A 12,688-nucleotide genomic window follows, 5' to 3' on the forward strand; every position below is an offset into this window, starting at 1 on the left:
CCCTTCCTTGTGCACCACGGGCCAGTTCCTTCCTGGTGCAGGAGCAGGTTGGAGGGGGGGTTAGGTAACTGACACCACAGGACTCTCTGTTATCTCACCATTATCCAGGCACTGGGTTCAGATCTGAGCTCCACTGGCCGTGTTCATGAAAGCCTGAAAGCCTAAACTTTCTAAAGAGTCTGAGGATCGATATTACCCCCCCCCCCCGCCGCCCTGCCCCACACCCCCACCTGGGCCCCTGCTGTCACCCCGCACCCGGGGGGCTAAATACCATCTCTCTGTTTAACAGCACGCACAGGATGTCACCCAGCTGCTCTCCGACGTAACAACACGTGAATAGCCTGGGGGGGGGGGGTGCGGGGGGGGCACTTTAAGAAAATAAAAGAACATACCTGCTCCAGGGGGCTATAATTTAATTTTCAAATCCTCAGATTGCTTTTAAATGACATTAATCAACACCCCAAACTATTCCCCATATCGCAGTGCACTCAGCCGATCTGCATTTTATGTTCAAAGTTGAGTGAAGATTTGCTCAGAATAATAAGCAGTTTCCTTTGAGAGGTCTGAAATATATACTTATAAAACAACAATTAACTAATAAAAGGAGGGGGCGCCGCGGGAATTACGGATCCTCTCACCAACAAAAGGATTGTCAGGTTTGATTGCTCAATTTATCTTTCCATCCTGCTACCGAGCAGGATTGGCGCCTTCTCAGTCCTGGAAGGAGCCGCATACGCAGCGTGCTGTGATCTCCGCCTTCCGCAGAGGGCCCCGGCAGGGTCGGCCCAGAACGTGGCCGCCCTGGTGATCGCCGGGATGCAGAGAGGGTAGAGTTTGTTTTCTGAGGAGGCATCTGAGAGTCACAGAGCCCTGGGCAGTGCCTCAGGCTATGGCGGGATTTTCATGGCCGGGGGGAAAGGGGTCTCGGGGCCAAGAAGTCTGCAAACTCAAAACCCATGAAAACAGAACCGCACTGAAGCACCATCAGGCCAAGGCCAAAAAACAACAAGATCACAGGGGACTGTAAATAAAGAAAGGACATGATACACAGCTCAGTACGAGTTACACTCACTGTAATATTGTGCTCTGTTACTGTTACTCTTACAATGAGCTCTGTTACTCTTACACAGAGCTGTCACTGTTACTCTTACACAGAGCTGTTACTGTTACTCTTACACAGAGCTGTTACTGTTACTCTTACACAGAGCTGTCACTGTTACTCTTACACAGAGCTGTTACTGTTACTCTTATACAGAGCTGTTACTGTTACTCTTACACAGAGCTGTTACTGTTACTCTTACACAGAGCTGTCACTGTTACTCTTACACAGAGCTGTTACTGTTACTCTTATACAGAGCTGTTACTGTTACTCTTACACAGAGCTGTTACTGTTACTCTTACACAGAGCTGTTACTGATACTCTTACAATGAGCTCTGTTACTCTTACACAGAGCTGTTACTGTTACTCTTACACAGAGCTGTTACTGTTACTCTTACACAGAGCTCTCTGTTATTGATACTCTTACACAGAGATCCGTGTTACTGTTACTCTTACACAGAGCTGTTACTGTTACTCTACACAGAGCTCTCTGTTACTGTTACTCTTACAAAGCATTCTCTCTTACTCTTACACAGAGATCTATGTTACTGATACTCTTACGCGGATGAAAAACATTTTTTAATAAATATATGGCATTTTTGCACCAAACTGAAATCACCCTGTGTTATTCTGTCCTCTGCAAATGGTGCAATGACACAGTTACACAATCCCCCTCCACATACACATTTGACAGCATTTGCATGTGTCAGACAGCAAATTACGAGTTTTCAGGGGCACGTCATGAGGCCGGTGGGGCCAGGGCCCCAAAACCCCCCCGGTGGCAAGCTGGAGACGCTGACATCATGCCTTACGGCGCTGTCCAGCCGTAACGAAGGCAGCAGCTTGGTGGCAAAGCGGAGATCCACTCTGCCACCCCTGACCCCTTCACAGAGTGAAGATCCACTTTGCCCCTCCCCCATTCATGAGCGATCCTCATCAGAGCAGCCTCACGTTTAACCTTGCCGTAAGGACAAAAAGTCTGTCGTGTTGAGGGGCGAGACGACTGTGATAAAGATTTACAGCTTTAACTCACATCATCAGATCGCCCGGATGGCACAGCAAAGCATGCATGCCGGGTGCATGCATCGCCATTTGGCAGACTGACTGCGAGCCGGTCATCTTCGGGGTGAAGACGTCCTTGGGGTTTGCCGGGGGCAAGGCAATCAGAGATTGTGTGTGTGTGTTTGTGTGTGCGCGTGCATGCGTGTGCGTGTATGTGCTTCGCTGGTGCATCACTGCACAGCCAAATGCCTAGACGGGTAATTATCATTATGGTAATTACAATCACAAGAGAGACTGCTGTTGCGGCTTGTGGTGACACTCCGAGGTCTCTCCCTAGAGAAATTTCTAGAATGTTCCTCATTTTTAGGACGCTAGACAACCTGCTTAGAGCTGAGCAGTGTGTGTGGGGGGGGGGGGGATGTAAGCACACAGCCTAAACCTATTGCATCAAGGGGGGGAAGAGAGAGAACCTGAGATACTCCCAGCAACAGAAGGAGACATGTTCCAAATCAACAAAAAAAAAAGACGCCGTCTCTTTAAGGCGGAGAGCCAGCGGCTGATACGCCACAGACCGCAAGCGGCTCCGCACTGCCGTCGCTGATTTTTAATAACTCTGCCGGCAAATCGAATACATTATCAATGCTTGACACTAACAAGGCTCTTTCCAATTATCTTACTTTATATATCATGCAGATGCTTGCTTTTTATTTTAATAACTTTATAATTGTCGCTGTCTCTGAAGGCAGCCTTGTGCCACGTGCCGCCGGTGGCGAGAGTCTGACGGGCCACGGCGAATTAACGGCCGCGAGTGCGACACAAAGGGGTGCCGTCACTCAAGACTAGATCAATTTGAGATAAGGATCCAGACTTGGCACAGCCAGCCCACGAGAACCTGTGATGGTAAGCTGGCATCGACCTGCCCCCTTCACAGGCGGCAGCCAATGCCAGCACAGGGTCCGGAGATAGCCCCGCCCCCACCCAGTATGGCTCCTGTCTGCCATAAAATTACCCAGAGTGGCATCTGCTTTGGTGGGGGCAATGCTACCTGGCCGGGAGCCTCCCCGGCCACCCAAACACCCCCGAGCCAGAGTGCCTGAGCCAGGCAATAAAGGGGTTAATAATCAGGGGTAAAATCAGCTTTAAATCAGATGCACAGGAAAAAACATGGCTGGGGGAGGGAGGGGGGTGAGGTGGAGGACTCTGACTCACACTCTGACTCCACCTCTGCCTCGGGCTTGCACACGCGGCACTCGTGCCGTGGGGTACCCCACCGGCGGACAACTCAGCTACACGCCACACACCAGACTGGTCGCGTTTTTCATGCTGACATAATAACCAATTAACCGGTAAACAGTCTAGCGTGTGCGTACGAGAGCATGTGCTCGCAAAGTATCAAAACACAAACACGTGTTTGTCTTTCATTTTTCCAACAATGTTTTATTCATCTTTTTGAGGACGAACGGCAGTTTAACGTCGGGCCAGACTAACAGAGGCGCTTTTAAGTGTAAATGACTCTGTGTGTGGGTGGAGGGGGTTGTGCGTGTGGGGGTGCGTGATTTTGCTGATAGAGCCAAACCAGACAGTAGAGTGGCAGTGCCCCCCTCCCGCGAGCAGACCCACCTTGCACAGGAAGCTGACGTTGAAGCCAAAGGTCTGGGCGTTGCGGGATCCGGCGTTCATGTAGTTGCCCATGAGCAGCACCATCTCCAGCAGCCGGCTGAAGCCGTCGCTCTTCCTGAGCTCCTCGCAGGCCAGCGTCACGCTCATGATGTCCGGCCGGATGTTGTTCACCTGCTCCTCGAAGGTCAGCTTGAAGAGGATGCCGTTCAGGCGGGAGCGGAGCATCTTTACCGAGCTCATCTGGAGCAGGGGAGTAAAGCGTGCATCAGTCACATGACAGGAAACGGGCAACGTCTCCGAACACAGGAATAGATGGCTGGCACGGAACTGGCAGGCAGCTTCATACTGGGATCCCAATAGGCCCTGAACACAGAAACTGGCATGTGGGTTGTGGTACAGGCCCACGTTTCGTTTGGCCACCGCACCCGCAGCTGGCCGGGCGGTTTGGGTCGCTGGAACAGATTTGTGCAAAGCCCCCCCACCCCCACCCCAAACACTTCACAGCGAGTCGGGTCTGATCTGAGGAGGAGTGTGAAAAGAATCAATTAGGCACAACGGGCCCTTTAAAAATAAGCTGCGCAAGGTTTTGTTCCTACGTTGGCAAATTGAAAAACAAAAAACGCTTTTGGAGAGCAAACGGTACGAAAGAAAAATAATGTCCAAGGAACAGAAACACATTTGACTATAAATAAAACCGCTTCTTTCTTGGCCAACGTGGATGTTCTGAGAGAGCGATCCCAGGAGCAGGAGATGCACTGCCAAACATGGCAGCCAGGGCGGGAACACGGGCACGGGCATCAAACGGGCATCAAACCGGGCAGCTTCTCGCAGAGCTCTGCTTGGTCAGGCTCCTTTGGCCCCCAACGCTGGCCTTCGCGACACGGAGGACCTGGGTCACCATGGATACAGCAGGGGGACTTTATTGCTCTGTACAGCCCTGCTTTCCGCCCTGCTGCGTTACTGTGACGGGCACCGTTAACACAGCTAGTGATGGGGAGAAACCAGCCGAAACATTTTTACCGGGGAGACGGAGAAGGTCACTGGTATGTTCTGGAGAAGGTTCCTCATCTTCATCCTTGCTTGTGGTTGAACACTCCAGCCAGAGAGATGCAAATATTTTAATTTTTTGCCGTGATTTGAGCTCACGTGTCCCCTGGTGGCTGCCCGGGTAACGCACCCGGACATCACATTAACAGCGGGCAGAGGAGTTAAAAAGATGGACAGGGCAAGAAGAAGAAGCAGAGAGAAAGTGTGAAGGTGCTGTTTGTGGTGTCTTTTAACATTTACCGTGATAATTCATTCACCACCGAGCCGACACCGGGATTTGGCCGCTGTTAACATTTAAAGGTGGCCTGCGTAACCTTTCTGGGACAGACCGCAGTCATGTCAGGGTGGGGAAAAAACACCCCCCCCCCCGGTCGGAACACAGGTGCACCCCTGCGTGTCACGAGGTCTCGTGTCCACTACAGACTCAACGGGCCAGCACGGGGTGCCTGGCGGGGCGTGAAAATGGAGCCAGCACTTTAAACGGGCTCTCGGTTCTAATCAGGCCCGGTAAGAAAATCCAATCGGGTGTCTTTATTATTCATCAAAATGTTCAGTGCCTTTGTCAGCCGCAACCAGAGCTGCCCGATTCGACTGGTCATAAAAAATGCCCTTTATATTCTTACACCTTTAATTATACATTACTGCACTCTTTATATATTGAATAGCGCTGATACTGCAGCTGTCCTGAAGGGGGGGCCTCTCCCCTTCCCTCCGTCTGACTCTCTCCCTTTTTTTATGGATTGAGTCTTAATTTCCTGGTTTCCTCCTAACTACACACGACCAAAAACCTTAGCCTGGTTCTGTGAAAATGGGGAGACGAGTACGTCATTAGGCGAGGGGGGGGGGGGGGGGCAAAGGAGGAGAGCACAGGCTGAAAGGGAGTAAAAGCGAGAGTCGCTGGGTGGAAGAGACAGAGAGGAATGTGCCGGAAAACTCTCTGCAGTTTACTTTTTTGGATGGGGGTGTAAGGGGGGGGTCAGGAAGAGTACAGAAGAGAGACGCATGAAGCTGACAGCTGCCATTCGACGGGGTGGAGGAAGGGGGCGGGGAGGGGGGGGGGCTCAGCAGTGGGACTCACCACGATGGCGAACTGCTCAGGTTCACACAGCGTGTCGTACTCTCCGCGCAGCTCCGCCAGCGCATTCAGCTCCTTCTGCTCCGGAAGGTTCTTCATCAGGTTCTGTGGAAAGCCCAGAGAGAGCCCCCCCAGTCAGTCCGGCTGGCGCCCGGCCTCCACGCGGAGAGAGGGCCCCTGCAGGCACACTGCGCTCCTCAGGGGGGCGCTCATTTGGCACCGAGAGCCCGCAGAGACCCACGACTTCTCTGGAATTACAGCCGCCTTTACCGCTCTCTGCCTTCCTAACGCAGGCACAACCCAGAGCCTCCCGGAAAGAGGCAGGTTTAGCTCCAATCGCCAGCTAAGGGGACAAATCTTGTTTAGACTCAGCTTCATAAGCCTTCCTGAACCAGAATCTCCAATGAGGACAAGGATGGGTCTGTATCCACAGCTGGAAGGGCACTGGGAGCAGGGCAGCCTGTCACTCTGCAACGCTCTTAGCTGCGGTCACAGAAACAAGTCCACCCCAAGTTGACCCCAATGTTATGGGTAAGGGCCTTGTTCAGGGGTCCAAAAGACAGGTGGCGACTCTGCTGAGAAGGGGATTCAAACCGGCAACATTCTGATCACTGAGGCCTGATGTGCTGAGCGACCAACTGGCCCACATCCATGATGCTGCCATGATACTAATGTTAAAAGGACACAAGGGCAGCAGTGAAGGGGGGGGGGGGGGGTAAATAAAAAAGGTCTTCAAATGTGTTTCACTGCATAATGCATCTCTGCCTACAATTATGTACCCATCATCCAATGCTGCAGCGCCGGTTCCGGCCTTTTCCGCCAGTCTGCTCCGTTCCCGGGACTGAGCTGGAAATCACACGCGTGGCTCGGCGGCATAAACAAATCGGCACATAATGAAAATGTCTCCTTAAAACAGGCGCCCTTCATTATCCGTAATCACGATCCTGTAGGCCGGCCATGGAATTACGGCATGCCACGTGTCCTCGTTATGCGAGGAAAACATGGCATCTCTCCCAGAACACGGGGGATGGGGGAGGTGGGTGCTAAGAGATTTCCAGGGGGCAAAAAGGCTCATCTGCCCGACCAGAGCTGAAAAGAAACAAGGAGGGAGAAGAAGAAAGGCTAGACTCGTTTTCTTTAAATGTTAATTGAGCAGCAAAAGGTCACTGGAGTAAATTAAACAAAACACCTCACCTCCTTCTCCCTCCTTTTAAGTGAAATTGTGTTCTTTATTCTTTGCCTCTTAATGCTGACCTTCCCGTTGACGGGTGGAGAGCGGCTGCTGCACCTCATGACACCACTCGACCCCTGGTGACCCCCAGTGACCCCACAGTAAACCCCCCCCCGGCCGACCTGCCCAACTTGCCAAAGAAGCCGTGACCCCTAGGAGCTTTGCGCCGCATTTCCCACAATGCAACACTTCCTTTATCTTGACCAGGACCTTAAAAAAAAGATGGTGCCTGCGGCAAAGTCGGTCTGGGGTCAGAAAAACAAAGGGAGCGGTGAGAGGGGTGCGGACTTGCTGCCGCAGGCCGTGCGCAGTGATCCTGGCCGGCGCCGCCGCTCAATGACGTGTCATCGTCACGCGCTGATTTTATGGCACCTGCTTAGGATTTGAACAGCTTTGAGAGAAAAGCGCAGCAGAGCTGAAAGCCCCAGGTACGAGCTGGCCGATGTCCATTTAAGGGCTGGCAATTAGAGCTAATAAGGACCAAGAACACCAGTGGGTGGAGCTTAATGGCCAGGTGACTCATGCAAACACCACTGGGGTGGGGGGGGGGGGGCGCTCCGTCTTGAGAGGGACACGCCCGTGACGCCTGCGAGCCATGTTAATTCGTCACAGCTGCCCCTCATGACTCTTTTGCTGCGTTTGAGGCTAAGGCGGTCCGGCCCTGCTTTTTCCAGAGGTCCAGCATAGTGAGTGGACAGCGCAGGTGTGCCCGCCATCCGGAACATTCCACACCCGCATGACATGCGCTGCCTGGCAGCATTCACGATATTTACAGTCTCCCAGCAGTAATGTAAACATGGATCATTTGGTGGATATTTTCCATTTACAGCTAATTTGCATTGAATTATTATGATTTATACTCTAAATTTCCACTGCAACTCGGATTGGGAGGGGCGGTGCCCTGATATAACCACAGTTAGCCAAATCGCATCACTGATTGGCACTGATTGTCATTTTATTTTCTTTTTATGCAGCAATGTAAAATTTAATCGCAAGTCAATCCAGCACCTCGCCGGGATTACAGAGCAGTACGGCTGCAAGACTCATCCTGACACAACACTCGGGATCTGAACACCCCCACGGTGTCCCCCGGTCAAATGAGTCTCCGGCACAACAGTCTCAGATGGCAAATGAACGTGCCTAAGAGCTTTGTGGCGTCTCTGGAAGTGACGGTTCTCAACCATATAGATCCAGGGATCATGCCGTTGCCCTTGGCAACAGTAACCCAGCGATCTCTGCCCGAGACGGACTGCTCCTCTGTCACACGCCACGGATTCCGGGCGCTAAACCTGCGGGGCCACGCCGATTGCAGGCCGCATGTCCCCAACGTGGGGGCTGTTTTCTTCTCCGCTGGTGTCTGTTGAACGGAGAGGAGCCCGTAATGCTTTCAGCGGGCCCCTCCGCTCTGAGGCTCCGCTCATTTCTCAGCTTTTATTCTTCCTTCCATTCTGTTTTATTTTTTATAACCTCCCTGAGTCACGCAGCACTACACTTCGCCCTGGAGAGGCTGTCAGAGGCCTCGCCGGCCATCTGATCCCCCCCCCCCCCCCCAAATGAGTGGTACCTCCATCTGTGAGAAATTACTAGAAGCCTCCTGAGACCGGGCCTGTGACACAGGCTTCAGGTGGGGGACTTTCAGCCTCGTTTTAATTACTGTGACGCCCCCCCCGGCCCACTTTGGCGACAACAGCATCCCGTGAACATGAGGCGGCGTACACAAGGGGTGCAAGGTGGGGGCCGGGGGGAGGGGGGTGAATGAGTCTTAAGAAAATGGGGGGGGATATGGTGCCATGAAAACAGACACGTTAAGCCGACCTGTCATCTCCACTCTTTCCTGCAGGGGGCGGGGGCACAGGCTGTGCTGTGGATGCCGTAGCTGTGCAGGCCGCACGCTGCCTAATGGGCGACTTTCAGAAGCTCCGCCCTAAAATGCATGCTGCCATTGCCACTTTGAAAGGCTCATAATAGGAGCAGCGGGACTCTGCATGATTTGCCAGCGAAAAACAGGCATTCCCTCCCCCATGTGGGGGACCGTCGGCCTCTGGAATCAACGGGAATCATCAAGGCCTGAGGACTGCTGACATTCGGAGATTAAATTAGAAGCCTAATCAGAGGACTGTCTTTTCTCCTGGAAAAACACTGTGTGAATACAGTGGGCGTGACCTTCTTTGTCACATGACTGCTGCTGTGAAGGGTCATGCCACCCATCCTGAAGGGCCGGAACTAGTGTGCTGTGTCGAGTCAACCCCATCCCTGCTGCCTCCCCCCTGCGCGCGGTCACTGTGAACATCACTAACAGGCAGGTTCTGCTATTTTCTTAGCCCCGCCCCTCCACACCCATATTTGCATCATCATAATAAAGAATATTCTTTGTTTATTCACACTTGAAACAGGGATCACTTCCATGGAGGCAATGGGAGCCCAACCCCCACCCACCACTCTTGACAAAATTAAATTCACCACCCCTTGTTTTGTCTCACCAGCAAGGAATACAACCCCCCACCCCAGCAAATAAAAAAAGAGACAGAGCCAATCTACAAATTTCAAATTGTTGATGGGGGGGGGGGGGGGGGGGCAATCAATAACAATGTTCTCCAAGCAATAAGCTTTTTATTAAAGCAGAAGAATTCAAACAGCAAGAAGCATCGGCATTGGTGTGTGTGTGTGTGGGGGGGGGGATCACGCTTGACCACCCCCACGAGGGCACGGTAAGTCAAGTATGGCTTAAGAAAGAGAGCATTCCGTTAACAGGAGCCAGTCAAAGGAAATTGGCGGGCTCTCCCTGCCTTACCAGCCGCCTCAGACCCCAGCAGGATTCATTACGCTTAAAGGAAAATCCTTTCCGGTTTCTTCGGTAATGGGACAAAGCGTTTGATTCCCCATTTCTCTCCCTAAATGAGCCGTCCACAGCGGCACCGGCGGTAGCTGTGGCGGGCGCGAGCCGGGAGAGGATGGGGGACGGGCTTTCTCAGGGTGCCAGAAATCAAGAGCCAATCGCATCCCTTCAATTAAGGGATTAAAGAGCGGAGAGGTGGCGGCGGACCTGCTCGACATCGCGGCGCGGACAGGAAAGAGGCACACCTCTTCTGAGTCTCATGCCTGGGAGGCAATTAGGGGCAGAGTGCAGCGGTGGGGGTCGGGTGCAGGACAGCATTAGAGGGTGCAGGAGATGGGCCGCCCCCCACTTCAAAGATGGGGGAGAAATCCACGCCAGCACCACCCGGATGAAAATACAATCTCCAGCCCCATTCTTAAAAGCGGGGGCCTCCGTTATCGCTGGTGGGGCACCTGAGCGTCGTTTCCGCATCAATTCAGCAGAACCGCGTGTACGGAACCGTACTTCACAACATCTACAGCAAAACAACCCCTTTAAAATCCCATTAGAAGGGGATTTCATGGGGAGTGTGTATAAATAGCACGCCGCAGCCATCTCCCCCAACAGCAAAGACCTTCTGCTTCTATAATTAATAAAGGTGAAAACGTGCCGTTTCGCTACGCTCCCTAACTGCGATAAACAATCTGCCTGGTGGAGGGCAAGCGGATCCAGAGCCAGGGTCCGTACTGCAGAATTCCCGGCGCCGGTCGGGCCTTCTGGATGAAGTTTGGTCACGACACATCCGTAAACGGAGGTAATTACAAATGCAAAAAAAAAAAAAACTATATACGTCTATTGCAGCTTCTGTCAGCTCATTTCTCCTGATGGCTGCCAAACTTGACACCTTGGCTGGCAGAACTGTTGGCATAAAACTAATCTACTGAACAGCACTCCAACATAATCCAATGGGGAAGGAAACACCAGGAAGCAGCTAACGGGCCGGCAGCGAACAGAGCTTCATTATGACTGCAAAGTGACAGGCGACAAACCGGGCCTGACACATCCGAAATCGCATTAAACTAAATGAGAAATAAAAAATGGATTATATTTGGGCCGGCAAGGGATAGAGTCGGCAAAGCTGACAGACCTGGCGTGACATTAAATTTGTCTCTCAAAAGAAATTTTGAAAAATTTACGGAGCACACCTGAATTCTCTGTCAAATTTTTTGCCTAATTTAGTGGAAGGATTTTAGTGCGGAGGGGGGTGGGGGGGGGATATGGGGGGTAGGGTAAATGCTATCACAACACGTCACCTCTGGAAGAGATCTTGCGTAGTCGGCATACCCCTGGAGTGCGTGGCGTGGTGCGGGTGGGGGAGCGTGCACCCAGGAGCAGAAATCGGACAGCTGAGGTACTGATGATAGAGAGCATGACCACTGGTGGCTGATCAAAGCGCGAGAGGGGGGTACTTAGAAATGCACGGTAAAGTCTCCCTGCTCCCAGGTCACCTCCCCACCGGAGCCGGATCTGTTCGGAAAGGGACCCCCTTGGCTTACTGTCCCATGAGAAGCGCTGCTTTTTTAAAACACACCGATACCAACACACCATCCATACACACCTCCTCCACCATCACCGCCAAGTCAAGAGCCCCCCCCCCCCCCCCCCCCCAGGAATCCCCTTCCCCGCGCACGGGCCACAGGTGCAGGTAAGGCAGAGTTGATAAATGACCCATTTAACTAATTAATAAATGGATAAAGAACTAAATAAGTAGCAGCCGCAGTGGAGCTGTACCACTGCCTCCCGCCAGCCCCCCACCCTGCCCCTTGTGCCCCCCCCTCCTCCATCCCCTTCTGGCCCTTGATCATCATAATGCATCTCATATTGCGTCGTTAAATTAGCATTTGATGCAGTGGGGTGACGCACAGCTTACTGAAATTAAGCTTCAATTAAGCCTCATAGATGGGGGGGAGGGGGGGGGGGGGCGGCGCTCCAGTACTTATCAAGCTGTTTGACCTACCAATGTAGCAACCCGCTGCCCGACATCGGCCCCGGCAGGACAGGGGGCTCGGGCAGAGCAGGACTGGTGCTGGCAGTGAGGGAGAAGGGGGCTGTAATGAGGAGCATAAATATGTATGGGGGTGAGTAACTGACAAACATGATAAACAATCAACAGCGGCCGAGTCAAACTAAACTTTAAAAAATGAACATAATCTGAAGCATTTGGGGCAGTGTGTAGGGCCGCCAGCACATTCCACCCTGAGAGGGAGCCCCTGGTGGCCTCTGAGGGCGCTGCACCGTTTTTAATGGTTATTTATAGCTTGTGGATGTAGCCTGACTCACGAGCGCATCCAGAAAAACCAGCAGTGCGATGGATTAGATTTCAGGCCACATCGACAAATACAGGTAAGTTTTATACTTTATATAGCGCCTTTCCCAAGTGGCCGCACCAAAACAGTCCCCACATGATAGTCAAGTCATGAATAAGCAGTCGGCGTTATAAAGTGATCGTGGCCGTTTTGTGCATCAGTAGCGCCTACTGGCACAGACCCCTCCTGGGGGGGGGGGGGGGGGGGGGGTTTAGGTGCACTCCCCCCAGACTCGAGCTGGACTAACGAGCGCACTGGGCCGCACGGCGAGGAGCATCTGCCATCGCAGGATATATTTATTGCTGCACTTCTGCTCTTATGGGCTTCCTCTGCACTGCGGGTTTAACGAGAGACACCAGTGCAGCTGAGGGGCCGTGCTGGGAGGGCTGACCGCCCAAAACGCGTCGGACCTTGGTGACTTTCCAGAAACCCA

General features: G+C 52.6%; 1 protein-coding gene across 3 annotated transcripts in view; it reads right to left on the reverse strand.

Annotated features, from left to right (window-relative positions):
* The window catches only part of diaph2 (diaphanous-related formin 2), a 277,431-nt gene that overhangs the window by 101,917 nt on the left and 162,826 nt on the right, over positions 1-12,688 (reverse strand). For all 3 annotated transcript variants that reach the window (XM_072717314.1, XM_072717315.1, XM_072717316.1), the window contains 2 exons: positions 5,847-5,948; positions 3,722-3,961 (listed from right to left, as the gene is read on the reverse strand). In XM_072717314.1, the coding sequence (XP_072573415.1) occupies positions 3,722-3,961; positions 5,847-5,948 (342 nt within the window). The remainder of the gene's footprint in view (positions 1-3,721; positions 3,962-5,846; positions 5,949-12,688) is intronic.

Source organism: Paramormyrops kingsleyae, chromosome 10 (genome assembly GCF_048594095.1).
Source record: "Paramormyrops kingsleyae isolate MSU_618 chromosome 10, PKINGS_0.4, whole genome shotgun sequence".
In the NCBI taxonomy this organism is placed as follows: Eukaryota; Metazoa; Chordata; class Actinopteri; order Osteoglossiformes; family Mormyridae; genus Paramormyrops; species Paramormyrops kingsleyae.